The following is a 17,390-nucleotide window of genomic DNA, read 5'->3' as shown; positions in this document are numbered from 1 at the left end:
ATATCCTTCACGGTAATAATTTTTTGGCAAGAAAACTAATAACACAAAAATCGATTCTCCTTTATAAAATAGGGATTTATATATCAGTAACTAATTTTGATAAATATTAGAACATATTCGTGTTCTAAATTTGAAGTTTTCATTTCATAAAACAAAAAAAAAATATCATATTCATGTATTAATTCTCCTTTGTAAAATAGGATTTTTCATTACGATAACGAACCCTTAACATGACAATCACCATATATTGGCCCTTATTTTTAACCACTATTTATATATTGCTACTATTAAAAAAAAAAATCCTTTTCAACAAAATGTGATTCTCTAATATATGTTTTTCCGTCCATTCTAGAGTGATTTAATTTGATTTTCAGGAGATGTTTTTGTTGTTGATGATGATGATTATTTTATACACAAAAAAGTACGGTCATTGACTAATTAGTACAATTAATATCTCTTTGATTCTTTGTCCATTTACAATGGTTTTTTTTGTCATTGGTGTGTATGCAGGTTTTTGTGGGGTTACAACTCATGAATGATGCCATACATTCATGACGGTCTCCATATAGCATGGTCCAAAGGAGGCATATATACGTGACTTAATTTGCGAGTCAGTCTCCAAACTAAGCAGCTAGCACTGCAACTCATTCAACAAGGACTTGCATTATTGATTCGATCATTATTGACTCTTTCAACACCCCTTAAGGGAAGAAAAAATCATGTCGTAGCTGATCACAGCTTGGCCAAGATAGGAGCATCTCAGGACACAATTTTGGTTGCTTATGACGTCTACCCAAATGCTTCTTCTCATCCTCTTTTTGTTAGGGCTAGTTAGTTAATCTTTTTCTGTCTTCGTGACACACACAAAAATACAACTATCTTTCTTTAAATGTTTATCAATATAAAAATATATTGTTGAATTTTAATTCATTAAAAAAATAATTAATTAAAAATACAATTTATAAAATTAAGTGATTATTTTGTCAAATCACTTAATGAAGACCATCGAGTACGTTAATCAAATAGTATGGATTATTTCAGGTTAATCAGAAGTCTCAAGTTTAAATCTTGGATCTCCAATTCTCACCGAGACAACTATGCTACCACAATGATTCTACTTAGCACAAATAAAATTACTTTCGGAAAAGAATATCTGTAGTCTAAGAAAAATTACTTAATGAAGTGGTGAGTGATCGTTTGATTGTCAACATGATTGTATTGTCAAAAGAGAACATTTTTACTTGACAACAAAGATACATAGTGAAAAAGTATAACAATAAAAAATGCTAAAAAAATTGTCAAGAAGGACTGAGGTGTTGAATTGAAGGTGTGCTACGTGATTACTCTAAAAATTATAAAATTTATTTTGTATATATATGAAAGAAATTAACACAAAACAAATTGTATAGAATTATATTTTTAATAACATTCTATAAAAAATGTAAATTACTTCAATATGCTATAATTATTATTTGTAAGTCTCAAGGTTAATCATTGATTATGATGAATTATACCAATAATAATTAATGAAGTGATTTAGAGTTTGAATCTTAACTTTGAATATAAAATATATGTTATTGAGATAGAAATATTTACTTATATAAATTTATTATTTTCAACAAAAATTAATTGTTGGGACTATTCATTACAAATATCATGATGAACCAAAAAAATGATGGATCATGTACTCATTAGTGTTATATGAAAAATTATTTTACATTAACAATACATATATTCTATACTCTATTTTTTAAAAAAATATATAGTATTATTATTTTGTATTGCATAATCTATTTTTTCTTAAAATATACATGAAAAATATTATTATTATCTTATCATATATCCGTCTATTTCACATTAATTTCTATAACCACCTCCTATACTTGAAACTAATGATGTTGACTTTTATGCATCCAACGGTGTAGAAAGTTGCCGTTGAAGGATTTCGCAGAAGAGGATACAGAGACGCGCCTTTAATGTGGCTTGATTTACAGAAATGGGTAAGCGCTACGGAGTACACACATGCATGCACATCGATCTCCTTTCTTTCATTGATCTTTTCAAATTTATTTTCTATATATATATACACACCGATGAGGAGGTTGTGCACTTGTGCTGTTTCTGTATAAGGCACAATATTAGGTTCACAACATAACATATATATTCGTTTTGAACCTATATATACACACGATCATACGTATTTAAAGCATACACCATAAGCTATATACATGTCTGCTTGGGTTATAGCCTTTGCTACTGTTGTAGCAGCGACCCTTATTTACAGGCTTTTCAAGCTCATAACTGTGCCTTCATTACCACTGCCGCCAGGTCCTAGGCCATGGCCCATCGTGGGAAACTTGCCCCACATGGGCCCTGCGCCACACCAGGGTCTGGCAGCCTTGGCTCAGACTCATGGGCCGCTCATGCACCTCCGGTTGGGCTTCGTGGACGTGGTGGTCGCGTCTTCAGCCTCCGTTGCGGAGCAGTTCTTGAAGATCCACGACGCCAATTTCTGCAGCCGGCCATGTAACTCCAGAACCACATACTTGACCTATAACCAACAAGACCTCGTTTTTGCTCCCTATGGCCCACGGTGGCGGTTCCTTCGGAAACTAAGTACCGTTCACATGTTCTCTGCCAAGGCCATGGATGATTTTAGAGAACTGCGACAGGTGAGCATCATTTTCTATTCATATTTATGTTGCATCTTTGCTTCAAGAATTTCACTGAGATTTGATATGTAACAAAATTACACTTCACCCCCCCCCAACTGACTTACAATTATTCCTAAACCATAAATTTCACCAACGTAACGTGCTCTAGTTAATTACTCCACCTCAAATTAAGTCATCTCCTCTAATCACTGACTTCATTCTTCCTCGTCATCTTCTAGTCTACTACACCTCATGATTTGTGAAGCGTGAATATGATAAAACAACAGTGGTAGACTATACATATGCTAGACTAGAAAAGAAAAAAAAATAATGCATCCACTTGAGTCTATTTTAATTTTTCAGATGTGAACAATAAAATAAATATGTAACTAAAATACATACATATATATATGTGCAGGAAGAGGTAGAAAGATTGACATGCAATTTAGCAAGATCGAGTTCTAAAGTGGTGAATTTAAGACAATTATTGAACGTATGTACCACTAATATATTGGCGAGGATAATGATAGGACGGCGGATTTTCAGCGACAATAGTAGTAATTGTGATCCTAGGGCAGATGAGTTTAAATCTATGGTGGTGGACCTTATGGTATTGGCTGGAGTTTTCAATATCGGTGACTTCATTCCTTGCTTAGACTGGCTAGACCTTCAAGGAGTGAAACCTAAGACGAAGAAATTGTATGAGAGGTTTGATAAATTTTTAACCTCCATTCTTGAAGAACACAAGATTTCTAAGAATGAAAAACATCAAGACTTGTTAAGTGTATTTTTGTCACTTAAAGAGACTCCTCAAGGAGAACATCAACTTATTGAATCGGAGATCAAAGCAGTACTTGGGGTATGTACATTCTCAAGATACTATAATTCTACATAATGCTTTTGTACTTCTCACAAATTTAATGATTACATAAGAATTCAATCACATGACCGTGTATATATTCAACTCATGAACAAATAACTACAAATATTGATCATTTTTTATTGATCATTTTTTATAGGATATGTTTACAGCTGGGACAGATACATCATCAAGCACAGTAGAGTGGGCAATTACAGAACTTATAAAGAACCCAAGAATTATGATCCAAGTCCAACAAGAATTGAATGTTGTTGTGGGTCAGGATAGGCTTGTGACTGAACTAGATTTACCCCACCTCCCTTACTTGCAAGCTGTGGTGAAGGAAACTTTACGTCTCCACCCACCAACCCCTCTTTCCCTCCCACGATTTGCTGAAAATAGTTGTGAGATATTCAATTATCACATCCCTAAAGGTGCAACTCTCTTGGTTAATGTTTGGGCCATAGGACGTGATCCTAAGGAATGGATTGACCCATTGGAATTCAAGCCTGAAAGGTTCTTTCCCGGTGGTGAGAAGGATGATGTTGATGTCAAAGGCAATAACTTCGAGCTTATACCTTTTGGTGCTGGACGTAGAATATGTGTTGGTATGAGCTTAGGCCTAAAGGTTGTTCAACTGCTCATTGCTACCTTAGCCCACTCATTTGATTGGGAATTGGAGAATGGGGCTGACCCAAAAAGGCTCAACATGGATGAAACATATGGGATTACCCTCCAAAAGGCACTGCCTCTTTTTGTCCACCCTCATCCTAGGCTTTCACAACATGTGTATTCATCATCATCATCTTTGTGATTTGGAATTTAGCTTTTTATAATAATGTGTTTCCAAATAGGATCATCAATTAATAAAAAAATAAATCCAATGCTTTAGTTTGCTAAGTTTTGAAAAGAAAGGTTGGGATAAGTGTAAGGATCCTACCAAACAGAAGACCCACTATCAATGAAATATTTTGAAAAATAGTTCGATTGTTAACGTATTTTTGCATCGAATGTATACCATGAAAGAAGAATACAATCACTTATTAGAAGTGACTAGTGCAAATAGGTTGTGCAAACTAAAAACAATGATGTAAGATATCGATCATGTTGCAAGGCCGAGTATAAAACTTTGAGTAGTCATGGGCGGGGAACTAGATGACCGAGAATAGATGGCCCCATGTGCAATTACTTAACCACATGCTCGTATTGCTCAAGGATAAGAAGAAGGCTATGAGGATAAAGGTAATTCAAGCTTTATCTCAACGCGACATAGGCTAGCCCACAATGATCGACCAAACACTAAGAAGATTAGTGAAAATGATCCTCACTAAGACCAAGTGTGCACCTCAAATATGAATCGAATAGGTTAAATATGTTAAGAAGAAATGTGGTGAGAATCACAAATAATAGACACATGATAGTAAAGGCAATAATGATTATAAGGTAATTTGGTTAAACTTATTTGATGAAAAAATATTTATTTTAATAACAAAAAGTATTTTTTTTAGTGTTTTGTCTAACTACTTCTCCTTTAAAAAAGAGGATAACTTTTGCTTATTTTAATAACCAAATCATATTTTTTATTAAAAAATAATTTTTTAAAAAATACTTATTTTAAAATTATTTTTAAAGCTAAACAAAGTATGTCCCCGATGATATCTGGAAGTTAACCGGCCTATAATTTGTTAACCATGTGTTTTGTTTTGACAATTTTAGAAATTTAATTTATGACAGTTTTAAGCTCTCGAATTCTAGATTAATTAACAATTAATGAATGTTTTAAAATATAATTTATGATTTTAAATCTCAAAATTTAGGGATTTAACATTGTCATAAATTATATTTATAAAACTACAAAAAAAAAAGAAACATAATTAGCCATGTTAGCAGGTTTATTGACGACAACTTTGAAGATCAAAATTTGTTATTTCTAAATTGGAGGACAACAAAAATTACTTTTAAATTTAAGGGGCTAAAAAATTCAAAGCAAATTTTCACATAATTTTTATTAGAGTGACGTTGCTAACATGGTTGTTACTAATTAGCCACATCAACAATGAACATACAATGAAGGACCAAAAGTAGTATTTTTAAAAAATTTGAAAACTAAAAAAATTAATTTAAAGGAGAAAAAGAAAAATGGCCTAAATTTAAAGGATAAAAGATGTTTAAACCTAAAAATTAATATAAAACTCTCTCACCAATTTTTATTTTGTATCTATGAACGTTACCACAAACTTATTTTTAAAAAATATTATTCAGTAATTAAGTTTTTAGTCTCTTAACTTTTTCATATTACAACCTGTAGTCTCTCAAAATATTTTTGATAACTTTTAGCTTTTCAATAATTTTTCGTCATTATTTTTAGTTTATTTAAAACTTTTTGTCCAATTTTATCTTTTAAGATTTATTTTTATTGCTCAAAAGTAGTACTAAATATAAAATAAACTAGGGATTAAAAATTAACAAAAAATTAACGAATAATTAAAAATTATATAAATTTTTTAAAAGGATTAAAAATTAAAATTTAAAAGAATTAAGTGACTAAAAATTTAATTAACGTAGATTTAACTATTTCTCTATTAGTTAGACTTATGCGCTCGACAGGCGTTGGTTTTCCTGGATCAAATGTCAAACTATTACCAAATGTCCAATGTAAGACTATGGGTAAATGCATTTTGTTTTGTAGAGTAATAATTGCCTATATCAAATGTCAAACTATTAGTTGGGGCAAAAAAAAATGTCAAACTATTAGTAGATGATGCATTGTGTTAAATTGTTGGTTGATTTAATTGATTATCCTTCATAGACTCAGAGTAATTAATAACACAAAACTCAATTGTCCTTTAACAATTAGCGATAGGAATGAAAAGGCCACTAACTAATTTTGATAAAGATTAGAAAGTGTACGTGTTCTAATTTTAAAATATCAAATTCATGTATTAATTGTCGTTGAACCATAGGATTTTCCATTATAATAAGGAACCCTTATATCATGATAATCGCCATATATTGTACCGATGATAATTAAAAACCTTATATTGAAATTGTAACATCTTAACCAATGAAATCCTTTCACCGAAAAAAGAAAAATTACTAGTTGGGTCTTTAATCTGGCATGCTGTATGCTATGCTGGGTGGTGCCGTGTGGACTTACATTATTTTGAGGGTGTGTATTTATTCGTTTTTTAAAATTTATTAAATTTATAAATAAAATCTTATATTTTTATATTTTATTTATATTTCTATAATTAAACTCACTAATTTTATTTTTTATAATTTAAATCTATTTATTTAGAATTTTAGATTCGTCACTCGGTGGGTGTTGGTTAATGGCTTGATTTACAGAATAAGGAAGTTGAAAAACAAATAGAAAACTCAATTATTGGATATATTCCAATTTCCAGGGTTGAATATTGAGTGTTTTGCACACAAGATATCCTTTTGCTTTCAGTGATATTTTTCAACTTTCTCTCTCTCTATATACCGATATGAAGCACGCTCATAAGTCATAACAAACACATAAGCTATATTCATGTCTACTTGGGTTATAGGCTTTGCTACTATTATAGCAGCGGTCCTTATTTACCGGGTTCTGAAGCCCATAAGCAGGCCTTCTTCTTCATTACCTCTTCCACCAGGGCCCAGGCCATGGCCCATTGTCGGAAACTTGCCTCACATGGGCCCTGCGCCACACCAAGGCCTGGCAAACTTGGCTCAGACTCATGGACCGCTCATGCACCTCCGGTTGGGCTTTGTCGACGTGGTGGTGGCGGCTTCCGCCTCCGTGGCGGAGCAGTTCTTGAAGATCCACGACGCCAATTTCTGTAGCCGGCCACTGAACTTCAGGACCACATACTTGGCCTATAACAAACAAGACCTTGTTTTTGCTCCCTACGGCCCAAAGTGGCGGTTCCTGCGGAAACTAACTACCGTTCACATGTTCTCTGCCAAGGCCATGGATGATTTTAGCCAACTGCGACAGGTAAGCATCATTTTCTTTCACATTTATTCTGGAATTTTTTTTTCCATGTCTCCTCCTTTAGACTTAATTCCGTTTGAGGCACTGTGTGAATACTTCTTCTAAAACGGAATTTCGAATCTTAATTCATCATTCGAGACTAATCTCTTTTACTATATTCAATTCGGTTCGTAACTTTATTTTGGATCTTATCCTGAAGATTTTCTTTAACATGAATGACACTATATTTTTCTCCTCAATTTAATGTTTTGGAACTTGTTTTCGACATTTCACGCAGATTCCCAAACATGCCTAAATTCCCCAGTCCCCACCACCGATCATAATAGATTTTAAGTTTACAATAACAACAATCAAATTTCATACGAACTTTCTAAGCCCATATTAGTGGATCGAAGTTAGTGAGCTACTTAAATTGAAGTCACTGTCACTTTTCCCACTAGCTAGTTTTTTTGGCTTTATATTATTATATATTAAATATAGAGCATAGAGTGGTTCTAGTAAAAAATAAAATAGAATGTCTAACGTTCAAAGTTCCCATTCGCTGATTTAACCGGCTGCTGGTATAAGTGAAATTAATGAATAATCTCATCAATAAAGAATTGAAATTTTCTTATCATAGAAATACTTAAAGGCGAAATTAAAGAAAATATTGATGATCAACACGACACGCTAATTCAACATTATTGAGAGAGAGGAAATGTTTAAAGGCGTTATTGTTTTTTTTAATCTGCTTATTTTGTTTGTGTGTGTGTGTGTGTGACATCATGTTAAACGGAGGAAGATAAAGATTAGCTGTAATTACATTGTGTGTGTGGAAGTGTAATAGGACACTATTTTTATGCCTTACCATACTTTGATAAATCAGTTTCTTAGTGAAAAATATTGTTTTCTAAATATCTTCATGATATTTCATTAGCATTTAGATTATTTGAAGTTATTAAATATATTATAACATCATGTGAAGTGAGGAAAAAATCAGTTGAAATTTCATTGTGTGTGCTTGTATGAAAATCTAATAGGACATTATATACCTAAACATACTATGACAGATTAGTTTCTTAGTGAAAATATTTTTTTAAAAAAAATACTTTCATGACATTTCATTGGGTTTTAGATTATGTTTAAATATATTTTAGTCTTTTAAACTTGAGATAAATTTAATTTTGGTCTTTTAAATTTAAAATTATTTTTCTAGTTCTTGTAAAAATTTTAAAGATAAGTTTGTTTTAATCATACTACCCGAACATTCTTAAAATGAATACTTGAAAGGAAAATATATATGATAGGATACTTGATAATAAGAATATAAAATCAAGGTAAGTTACCATGTAAACGACTTGTAAATTATTAGTCATGCAACCAAAATTTGTAATAATATTTGGGTAGAAAGACTAAAACAGTCATCTTTAATTTATAGGGATGAGAAAGATCAATCTTAAATTTGAAGAAAAAAATTAACTTATTTCAATTTGGAGAATCTAAAAATATATTTAAAATTTTAAAATTATTTAATGTTATTAAATATATGTTTTAAGTTGGTGAAAATATGATTTTGTTTGATTTTAGTTATTGTAAAATATTTATTATTTTTTAGATCCATACGATTTTTCTGGTATCCTTTTTTAATCCTTACCATTAATTTTATTTTTTACCTTTTTTTTATAATGGCTTCCATTGAGTCTATTTAGTTTTTTCAAATGAAAATAATAATAAAAATGTAACTAAAACACACATGTATGCAGGAAGAGGTAGCAAGATTGACATGTAAATTAGCAAGATCAAGTTCTAAAGCAGTGAACTTAAGACAATTGTTGAATGTATGCACCACCAATGCATTGACAAGGATAATGATAGGACGACGAATTTTCAATGACGATAGCAGTGGTTGTGATCCTAAGGCGGATGAATTTAAATCTATGGTGGGGGAGCTTATGACATTGTTTGGAGTTTTCAATATCGGAGACTTTATTCCTGCTTTAGACTGGTTAGACCTTCAAGGAGTGAAAGCCAAGACAAAGAAACTACACAAAAAGGTTGATGCATTTTTAACTACCATTCTTGAGGAACACAAGAGTTTTGAGAATGACAAGCACCAAGGCTTGTTGAGTGCATTGTTGTCACTTACAAAGGATCCTCAAGAAGGACATACAATTGTTGAACCAGAAATCAAAGCAATACTTGCAGTATGTACATTCTTGAGATTCAACAACTCTATATCTCTTAACATCTTTTGTAGTTATTTGAATTAATTCTACAACACAATACATACGATGTTTGTGCTTCTCACCAATTTAATTATTATTTAAGAATTTGTTCACATCATCTCATAAAATCGTAAATTTAATGCAATGATGACTAACTACATACATTAACCTAATTTTGTAGAACATGCTTGTAGCTGGGACAGACACATCATCAAGCACAATAGAGTGGGCAATTGCAGAACTTATCAAGAATTCAAGAATTATGGTTCAAGTCCAACAAGAGTTGAATGTTGTTGTAGGACAGGATAGGCTTGTGACTGAACTAGATTTGCCCCACCTCCCTTACTTGCAAGCTGTGGTGAAGGAAACTTTACGTCTCCACCCACCAACCCCTCTTTCCCTCCCACGGTTTGCTGAAAATAGTTGTGAGATATTCAATTATCACATCCCCAAAGGTGCAACTCTCTTGGTTAATGTATGGGCCATAGGACGCGATCCTAAGGAATGGATTGACCCATTGGAGTTCAAACCTGAAAGGTTCTTGCCTGGTAATGAGAAGGTTGATGTTGACGTCAAAGGCAATAACTTTGAGCTTATACCTTTTGGTGCTGGGCGTAGAATATGTGTTGGTATGAGCTTAGGCCTAAAGATAGTTCAACTGCTCATTGCTACGTTGGCTCACTCATTTGATTGGGAGTTGGAGAACGGGACTGACCCAAAAAGACTCAACATGGATGAAACATATGGGATTACCCTCCAAAAGGCAATGCCTCTTTCTGTTCACCCTCATCCTAGGCTTTCACAACATGTGTATTCATCATCATCTTTGTGATTTGGAATTTAGCTTTCTCTAATAATGTGTATCCTAACAGCAACTCTTGTTGGTAAAAACATTGTAGTTTATAATTGTTCTTTTCTTTTTGACCCTGAAAGACATTTTTATGAAAATATATCTATCTTTAATTAGCCATATATTTTATCTATCTTAATTCCTATTTTTTTACTATTTCAAATAAAACATTGAATATTATAATCCTTTTTCTAAAGTTTTCCAAACATCCATGTTGTTTATTGTAATAAAAAAAAATACTAAATTAGTTAAAAAAAATGAACTAATGTTTTTGAAATAAAAATCATTGAGTCAGGAATTCAAAGAAATTTCTTTTGCACTAGGAATTTTGTTATTGCTACGTTTTAAAAAAAAAATTATACAAAGATTCACAGTGAATATTTTGGCATTGGGATAACCATTCCACCCATATTGAATAAGAACAATGGAGTAAACATTTTATAAATAGAATTTCTATTGTTAAAGTGTATTCACTTATTAAAAAAAATTGTTTTGCGACTTTATTTATGTCGCATCTGAGAATCAAACTTCAAATTTTGATTCAAAAACTCAAATATCAAAACACAGAATTTTTTCTTAAAAAAATTGTTTTTAACTATTTTGAATATACAAAGGACATCTCTTTATTCTTTTTATACCAATTTTCCAATCTATTTAATATCACTTCATTTAAGGTAACAAATTTGAAAACACATTTAAATAATATTTCTATTTTTCTAGAGTAGAAAAATATAAAATACTAATATTTTAACGCGCATGCATTTTCTTATCTTGTAATTAGCCTTTTTTTTTTAATTTCAAATATTTAATACATAACGAAGCTGGTATATGGAGAGAGGAAGAAGGAAATCTTTCTCGTCCTTTGCACAACTGCAAGAGTATGATTTTATATCATATGATCTACTAGGTTAATCATCCCTTAATCCACCACTTCGAATAATAGTAATAATTAATAATCTTATCCTATTATTTAAAGTGTATTTATACCAAATGAGATTTTGATTTGTTTTAGCTTAATCTATACGCAAATTTACGTAATTTTAATACACCACGATAAACAAGGTGAGACCAATCCATAAACTTGATATTAGGACTCAAAATAAAAGTATTTTATTGTCAATAAAGCATTTTTTTTTATTTTACAGTAATTAAAAAATATAATAAAACCTTACAAGATTAAAATATGTCTGTTATTCAATAATAAAGATTATGTGATGAAAGGAGAGAAATATGCTTGGATATAGACTAAATATAGGTGAAAGAGAAGATCATTTTTTTAATAATTTTTTTCAAAAAATTCTATCAAATTTTTTATTGTTGATAAATATCTAAATTTTGTATTTATTTTTTTAATAATTTTTTCTTTTGACTTTATTACTTGATAAAAAAATATTTTTAATTTTTGACCATTTTTGTTTAGTAATCCGAATTCGAATATTTAGTAGGATCACTTAGATAATTCCACGATGTCGTTGAAAATAAAACTCTCACTTTGCCACGGTTACGACCTTTAGCCCCTGCAGCCATGTCAACGAGCATCGAAGACCAAGCTCTGTCGTCAACTGGCAGCGATCTGAAGTGCGACGGGTACGGCATCTCCCTTGTCGTTTCGTCGGTTTTGTTCGTTCTGTATCTTGCGGTGCACGCCAAGAAGAACCTCAACAGCCTCTGTCGTCGAGGCTCCTATGTTGTCGTTTCCTATTTTGCCCTCCTCTGGCTCGTCACGCTGTTGAACCTCGCATGGTCTTTTCTTCAGGTGCATCACTTCACACATCACATCTTCCCTTTTTATGTCTATTGTTTTCTGACTTTTCTCTTATGCTTCAATATTGATTTTAGAAAATGGAGGGAAAATAGCGGGGAAGTTGGTTATTCTTTAATTTATTTTTTGGCCATTGCTTCGGAAGATGCTACAAAACTGTGCCAGTAGAGGTGGGGTTTGAGTAATACGCATATGAGATCATAGGGATGCAAGAAAAGTTTCAACATTGACTTCACTTTTGAGCAGATATATATTGAATTGTGAATTGTGGAGCTATGCTTCAATTTCATCACAATTTTGATAATCACTTAAGTTTATTTCCATTCAATTGGCAGTAGGATTGTGAATTTGCTTCTTAACCTTTCAATTGTGTTTTCTTGTTTTACTTAAGCAGGCATGGCAGTGCTCTCCTGGAAAGGAGGTTGCATGGAATCTCCTGTCATTATTTACAGCATCTGGTATGTTGTGTCTAGAGATAAGCTTGATGGCTTTCTTGCTGAAGGATAACTACATGAATGGCATGGAAGCTCTAGCACACTCTTTCCTTGCAACAGGAATTATTGTCTTTGTGGACACCCTTCTTAAGGTGAGACTGATTTTCATTCATATTAGTTATATACACGCATGTGCTATGCATTTTTATTTGTTTTGTAAAATACCAATGGATTTTTATGACTAAATGGTGTCTCAACTTGTTTATTCTTTCTTGGTTGGTCTTAACTTACACAACTATTGCTTGATATATAACAGCTCAGAAAACCATCAACCAGTGTATTGGCAATTTTGCAGAGAAGGAAAGTAGTCAACTGGCTAATCACCATTCGTTAATATCAGCAACATTGATCACTACCATGATTGCAACCTTATTTTAAGGAATAATAATGGGTGCCGCAAACACAATACTTTAAGAAAGTTATGCAGTATCAGACATGATGTTAAACAAACTTTGCCTGTGAAATGATGACTGATTTTGTTTTGGCAGTGATTGTATGTTTCTAGTATGTGTTCACAAGTTTATGGCGATTACTTCTATGTAATCTCTTTCTGCAGTGAATGTTCATGATCTAAAATTCCAAAGGCCATGTAGAGTTATCGCCACCTCCTTTTTGTAAGCTTACTTCAAAATGTTTCTGTGTTATTTTTGTCATATTATTTAACTCAACTATATAATTCTATGGAAAAATTCATTTGTATTTTATGTAATCTTTGTGATACTAACAAAGTGGGAAAGGTATTTTCTTAAACAAAAAAAGTTTTAAGCTTCCCAATTTTTTATTGTATTCATCCCTGCCAGAATTAGGCATCTTTCATACTTCTCAGAAGTGGGGCTTGTAGCCTTAAAAGTATGTGTGTATGGTTTTATGCGCTTATATCATCAGTTTTTACTCCCATTTCCTAATTACCTATGGTACTCTTTCACTTCCCATATTAACTTTAGTCTTTACATAGCTACTGGGTTTAATACATGAAACTCTTCAATCGCATGCTTTGGTTATGGGATATTCTTAATTACATGGATTTTATTGGAAGCAGCTTTTCAGACCACTGCAAAGCATTAGCTAAAATTGTGACCCATGATTGAGAGGGGGATATCATGTTATGAAACTCTTCTGGAAAAAGTTTTAGCACCATACAAAATTGTTCGTCTAGAAGATATTGCGGTGAGGATTAAACATGAAATATTTTAATAAATGAGGAAATATAATTTCTAGGATTATAACAATAAATTACTAGTTATATTTCTGCATAAATGTCTTCGATGAATTGTTTCATTGATGCTTGAATATGTTAAACGGCAACTGAAATTTCACTCCTCCCCTCCTTAGGAGATGTATCATATAGGAACTAGGACAAATTGTTGCAGTTATGTTGGGGACAACATTTTTTGTTTTATAATTTGACTTGGTCATTTAATTTAGGATATTTGCAAATGGTGATAATTTGATTTTCTCTCATTTCTTTTGAGGACAACTTATCCTTGATTTGTAATTTTTCTTTTCTTTTCAATATGAATTTCAATTTTTCCTTTTCTGTTCAACTTGAAATGGTTTTCTTTTCATGGCTATTTCTCATTGCATATAAGGCACAGTGCCACAATGTTTATGTTCTTTAGATGTTAATTACTCTTTTAAATTGCTTTTAATTGGCATCACCTTTTATGCACGATTGCTTGGCTCGCCTTTTGCTAATTAAGCATTTCCTTATCAGGCAATATATGTTTTTGGAGTTGGGGTCCCATTGTTCAATCACAATGTTAGAAGTACTCATACGATCAAGTGGAGTTTGTGGATAATACATAAATTATTGCTTGCTGCAGCATATGGCTTCATTTTATTTGCAAATTTCTCCAAATGGAGAGAGAAGCTGCCTCGTGAGTGTCACTTCTAATTCTGTTGGCAGTTGTGTTCTAAATGGATTCATATTCTGACTTTAAATTTTCTTTCATCTTTGCAGCAAGGCCATCTTTCCACAACTATGTTGCTGTAATGTTTGTCTTCAGTGTGATTACCCTGTTTGCTTGTGGACTAGCAGCAATTGACGCTGGACTTGGCAATTGGTAATCTTATATACCTTCTTTGCAATTAGAACTTAGAAAAGGTACTCAATTATCATCTCCATATCTTCAGCATGAATGACATATAATCCTTCTCATTTGCAGGTTGTATGATCTCACTGTGCTTTGTTATCACTCTTTGTATCTTCCATTTCTTTACGTAACTTTTCTTGCAGATTTTTTCCAGGTAAGAACTCTTTTGATATTACTGTTTCTTTCTGGTTTTTAGAATACGTGCATGAACATTATATTATGTGCTGCAGGAGGAGGATTTCCTTTTGGACAACGCATATTACTCCGAGATGAAAGATGCCGGATTCTTTGATGCTGACTGGGAATAATTCCTCAAAAAATTATACATGGAACTGACCGGCTTTTTGTGTCTGTGCACTGTAAATATTAGACTTTCTAACTAAATCAAGTTGAACTCTGCTCCGTCAACATCTCAATGATATGTTGGATTTGTATGACCCTAGCTGCATGTGAAATGCAGCTATAGGAATAGTGCTTTTGAAATTGATCATATTTTTATTAACCAAGGACATACTTACTAACCAAGAAAAAAAGCTCCAAAATCCACACAGCATTAAGATATCTTTCTGAAGAATAAGTAGTGCCTCAAATTGTCATCAGCAACTGTATTTTGCAATTCTAAACACCATATTGAAAATTCATAGTTTTGGAAAATCTTGTTCATCATCTCCATATTCAAGACCCGCATGATAAACATATATTGGCCTCTGCATTTTGTATTTTGTAATATGCACCTCCCAATGGACAACACTTGCAATGCGTGGCCTTGGGTTTTGGAGAATGTTGGTTTGCAATGAAGGGATCTGTCGGAGAGTTCTTTTTTTACTTTTATTCTTCTTCTTTTCTTTCTAATAAATGAATCTTTCATAAAGAATGTGAACTTGCTCTAGGTTGAGTTTCGCAGTCTTTTTAAACTTGTTGCATTCCAGAACTATTTTTTTTAACAAGACTATTCTACTAGTGTGTCCAAACTTTTTTCTTTGTTTGAAATATTTTTAAACAGTATATATCATATCAATAAAAGCATACTCCAAGGATTATGTTTCAGATAGCTGAACACTGTTTATTTTAAAAGTTATACTAACAAAAACTAAATATACAATTTGCATAAAGGTGTGTCATATTGATGTTGGATTAATAGCTTTTCGGTGGGTCAAAGTTAGCTTAATAGTAGCTTTTGGGGGGTCAAAGTTTAATTTAATTTTGGTAATCATAGATCTCCTTCACTGATAAAACCTAATCCAGATCTGTGTTGATTGTCTTGGACTTAAGCTTTTAAAAAAATATGTTTATTTAAATAGATTAGGCCTAGGCTAACAAAAATGCCTATTAGACTAACTTGTTTATCTATATAATAGTATAATAAAAATAAATATTTATATTACATTAGTAATAATATTATTAATTAAATAAATTTTTAAGACCAAAATGAGATTATATATAAAGAAGTAGCTAACTTTCAATTATCCTTCTAGTTACAGGCCCCAGCTATATTATATGGCTTTATGTTAGTTTTTCGCTTTCTACATTAGCCTTTTTTTTATATTATCTCTTACATCATTTTTTATTTTTTTAAGACTAAATTTATATAGCCATGAAATGTTTTTTAAAAAAGATTATTGGCCTATTTAACTAGGCTTATTTAAAATTAAGATTTTCATCTATGTGATAATTCTAATAAAGAATAAACTTTTAAATAAACTAATAGATGAAATTAAACTTTTAAAAAAGTCTAACCAAATCTTAAAAAAATCTATAATAAATAATAAATCGGACTTAAGTCTTAATTTTATAAAATAAGTCACCCATGCCACATATGTTTGGTCTCTATTTGGTGCTCTAAACCTATACATGGCCTTGGACGGTGAGCGAAAAAAGTTAGCAACATTTCATTTCTTGTTTATTTCCCGCTTTTACATTACCTTAATGAATCACTAATCACAAACAATTTCTACGTTGCTTAACTACTTTTTCTCACACACTAATTAGTCTCTTTTTCAAAAAAAAAAAAAAGAAAATTCTTGGTCCGTTGGTGCAGCTGAGATATTCAATTAATAAAAGGAGAAGCAGTGTATAGTTCGGAGTCCACTAGTCCAGACTCCTGTCATTACTTCTGGCAACCCCCAAGTACAACTAGCGATGACATTGAATTAGATGGGACCAAGGTGCATAGAACATATATCCATGTGATGCTTTAAAATTTTAACCTAGTCGAAAGAACCGATAATAAGAGGCGTGCAACAGTAAATCTTTTATTTCCAACTTAGTACTTGACATAATTAAAATATATACACTATATGTTACAGTGAGACTGAACCTAGAAAATTTCTTTAATGTGTACAATTTCATAATCTTCTCGCAGATTGCTTAAAACAAGTTACCAATTTTAACTAATTACAGTATTACTGTTAAATTTCTCCCATTTTTGCAACTCTGACCGGACCTTTGCAAGAACCAAGAAGTCAATAAAATGTTCAAAAACCCCTTTAATT

At 31.9% G+C, this 17,390-nt stretch overlaps 3 protein-coding genes across 3 annotated transcripts; all 3 read left to right on the top strand.

Moving 5' to 3' along the window:
- Positions 1-2,069: 2,069 nt before the first annotated feature.
- Positions 2,070-4,504, top strand: LOC114411812 (flavonoid 3'-monooxygenase-like). The gene is made up of 3 exons (XM_028375516.1): positions 2,070-2,672; positions 3,073-3,513; positions 3,674-4,504. Exons 1-3 carry the CDS (start codon positions 2,229-2,231, stop codon positions 4,325-4,327), a joined length of 1,539 nt encoding a protein of 512 aa, XP_028231317.1. The 5' UTR covers positions 2,070-2,228; the 3' UTR covers positions 4,328-4,504.
- A 2,436-nt stretch (positions 4,505-6,940) lies between these two features.
- Positions 6,941-10,671, top strand: LOC114411811 (flavonoid 3'-monooxygenase-like). Its single transcript, XM_028375514.1, has 3 exons — positions 6,941-7,498; positions 9,238-9,678; positions 9,881-10,671. The coding sequence occupies exons 1-3, from the start codon at positions 7,049-7,051 to the stop codon at positions 10,529-10,531; spliced, it is 1,542 nt and encodes a 513-aa protein (XP_028231315.1). The 5' UTR covers positions 6,941-7,048; the 3' UTR covers positions 10,532-10,671.
- Positions 10,672-12,016: 1,345 nt separating this feature from the next.
- LOC114411810 (transmembrane protein adipocyte-associated 1 homolog) lies at positions 12,017-15,552 on the top strand. The gene is made up of 6 exons (XM_028375513.1): positions 12,017-12,305; positions 12,706-12,897; positions 14,520-14,682; positions 14,766-14,868; positions 14,971-15,052; positions 15,129-15,552. The coding sequence occupies exons 1-6, from the start codon at positions 12,075-12,077 to the stop codon at positions 15,204-15,206; spliced, it is 849 nt and encodes a 282-aa protein (XP_028231314.1). The 5' UTR covers positions 12,017-12,074; the 3' UTR covers positions 15,207-15,552.
- Positions 15,553-17,390: the final 1,838 nt, after the last annotated feature.

Source organism: Glycine soja, chromosome 5 (genome assembly GCF_004193775.1).
Source record: "Glycine soja cultivar W05 chromosome 5, ASM419377v2, whole genome shotgun sequence".
NCBI classification, from domain to species: Eukaryota; Viridiplantae; Streptophyta; class Magnoliopsida; order Fabales; family Fabaceae; genus Glycine; species Glycine soja.
Note: the sequence above shows the minus strand (reverse complement) of the source record. Positions and strands in the feature narration are given on the sequence as shown.

Bases quoted from the DNA above. Each gene is read 5' to 3' on its own strand.
- LOC114411812 (XM_028375516.1), top strand. From the start codon at position 2,229: ATGTCTGCTTGGGTTATAGCCTTTGCTACTGTTGTAGCAGCGACCCTT. The intron at 2,673-3,072 runs GTGAGCATCATT...ATATATGTGCAG, and splicing joins ATTTTAGAGAACTGCGACAG to GAAGAGGTAGAAAGATTGAC. The intron at 3,514-3,673 runs GTATGTACATTC...CATTTTTTATAG, and splicing joins AGATCAAAGCAGTACTTGGG to GATATGTTTACAGCTGGGAC.
- LOC114411811 (XM_028375514.1), top strand. From the start codon at position 7,049: ATGTCTACTTGGGTTATAGGCTTTGCTACTATTATAGCAGCGGTCCTT. The intron at 7,499-9,237 runs GTAAGCATCATT...ACATGTATGCAG, and splicing joins ATTTTAGCCAACTGCGACAG to GAAGAGGTAGCAAGATTGAC. The intron at 9,679-9,880 runs GTATGTACATTC...CTAATTTTGTAG, and splicing joins AAATCAAAGCAATACTTGCA to AACATGCTTGTAGCTGGGAC.
- LOC114411810 (XM_028375513.1), top strand. From the start codon at position 12,075: ATGTCAACGAGCATCGAAGACCAAGCTCTGTCGTCAACTGGCAGCGAT. The intron at 14,869-14,970 runs GTAATCTTATAT...TCTCATTTGCAG, and splicing joins GACGCTGGACTTGGCAATTG to GTTGTATGATCTCACTGTGC. The intron at 15,053-15,128 runs GTAAGAACTCTT...TATGTGCTGCAG, and splicing joins TTCTTGCAGATTTTTTCCAG to GAGGAGGATTTCCTTTTGGA.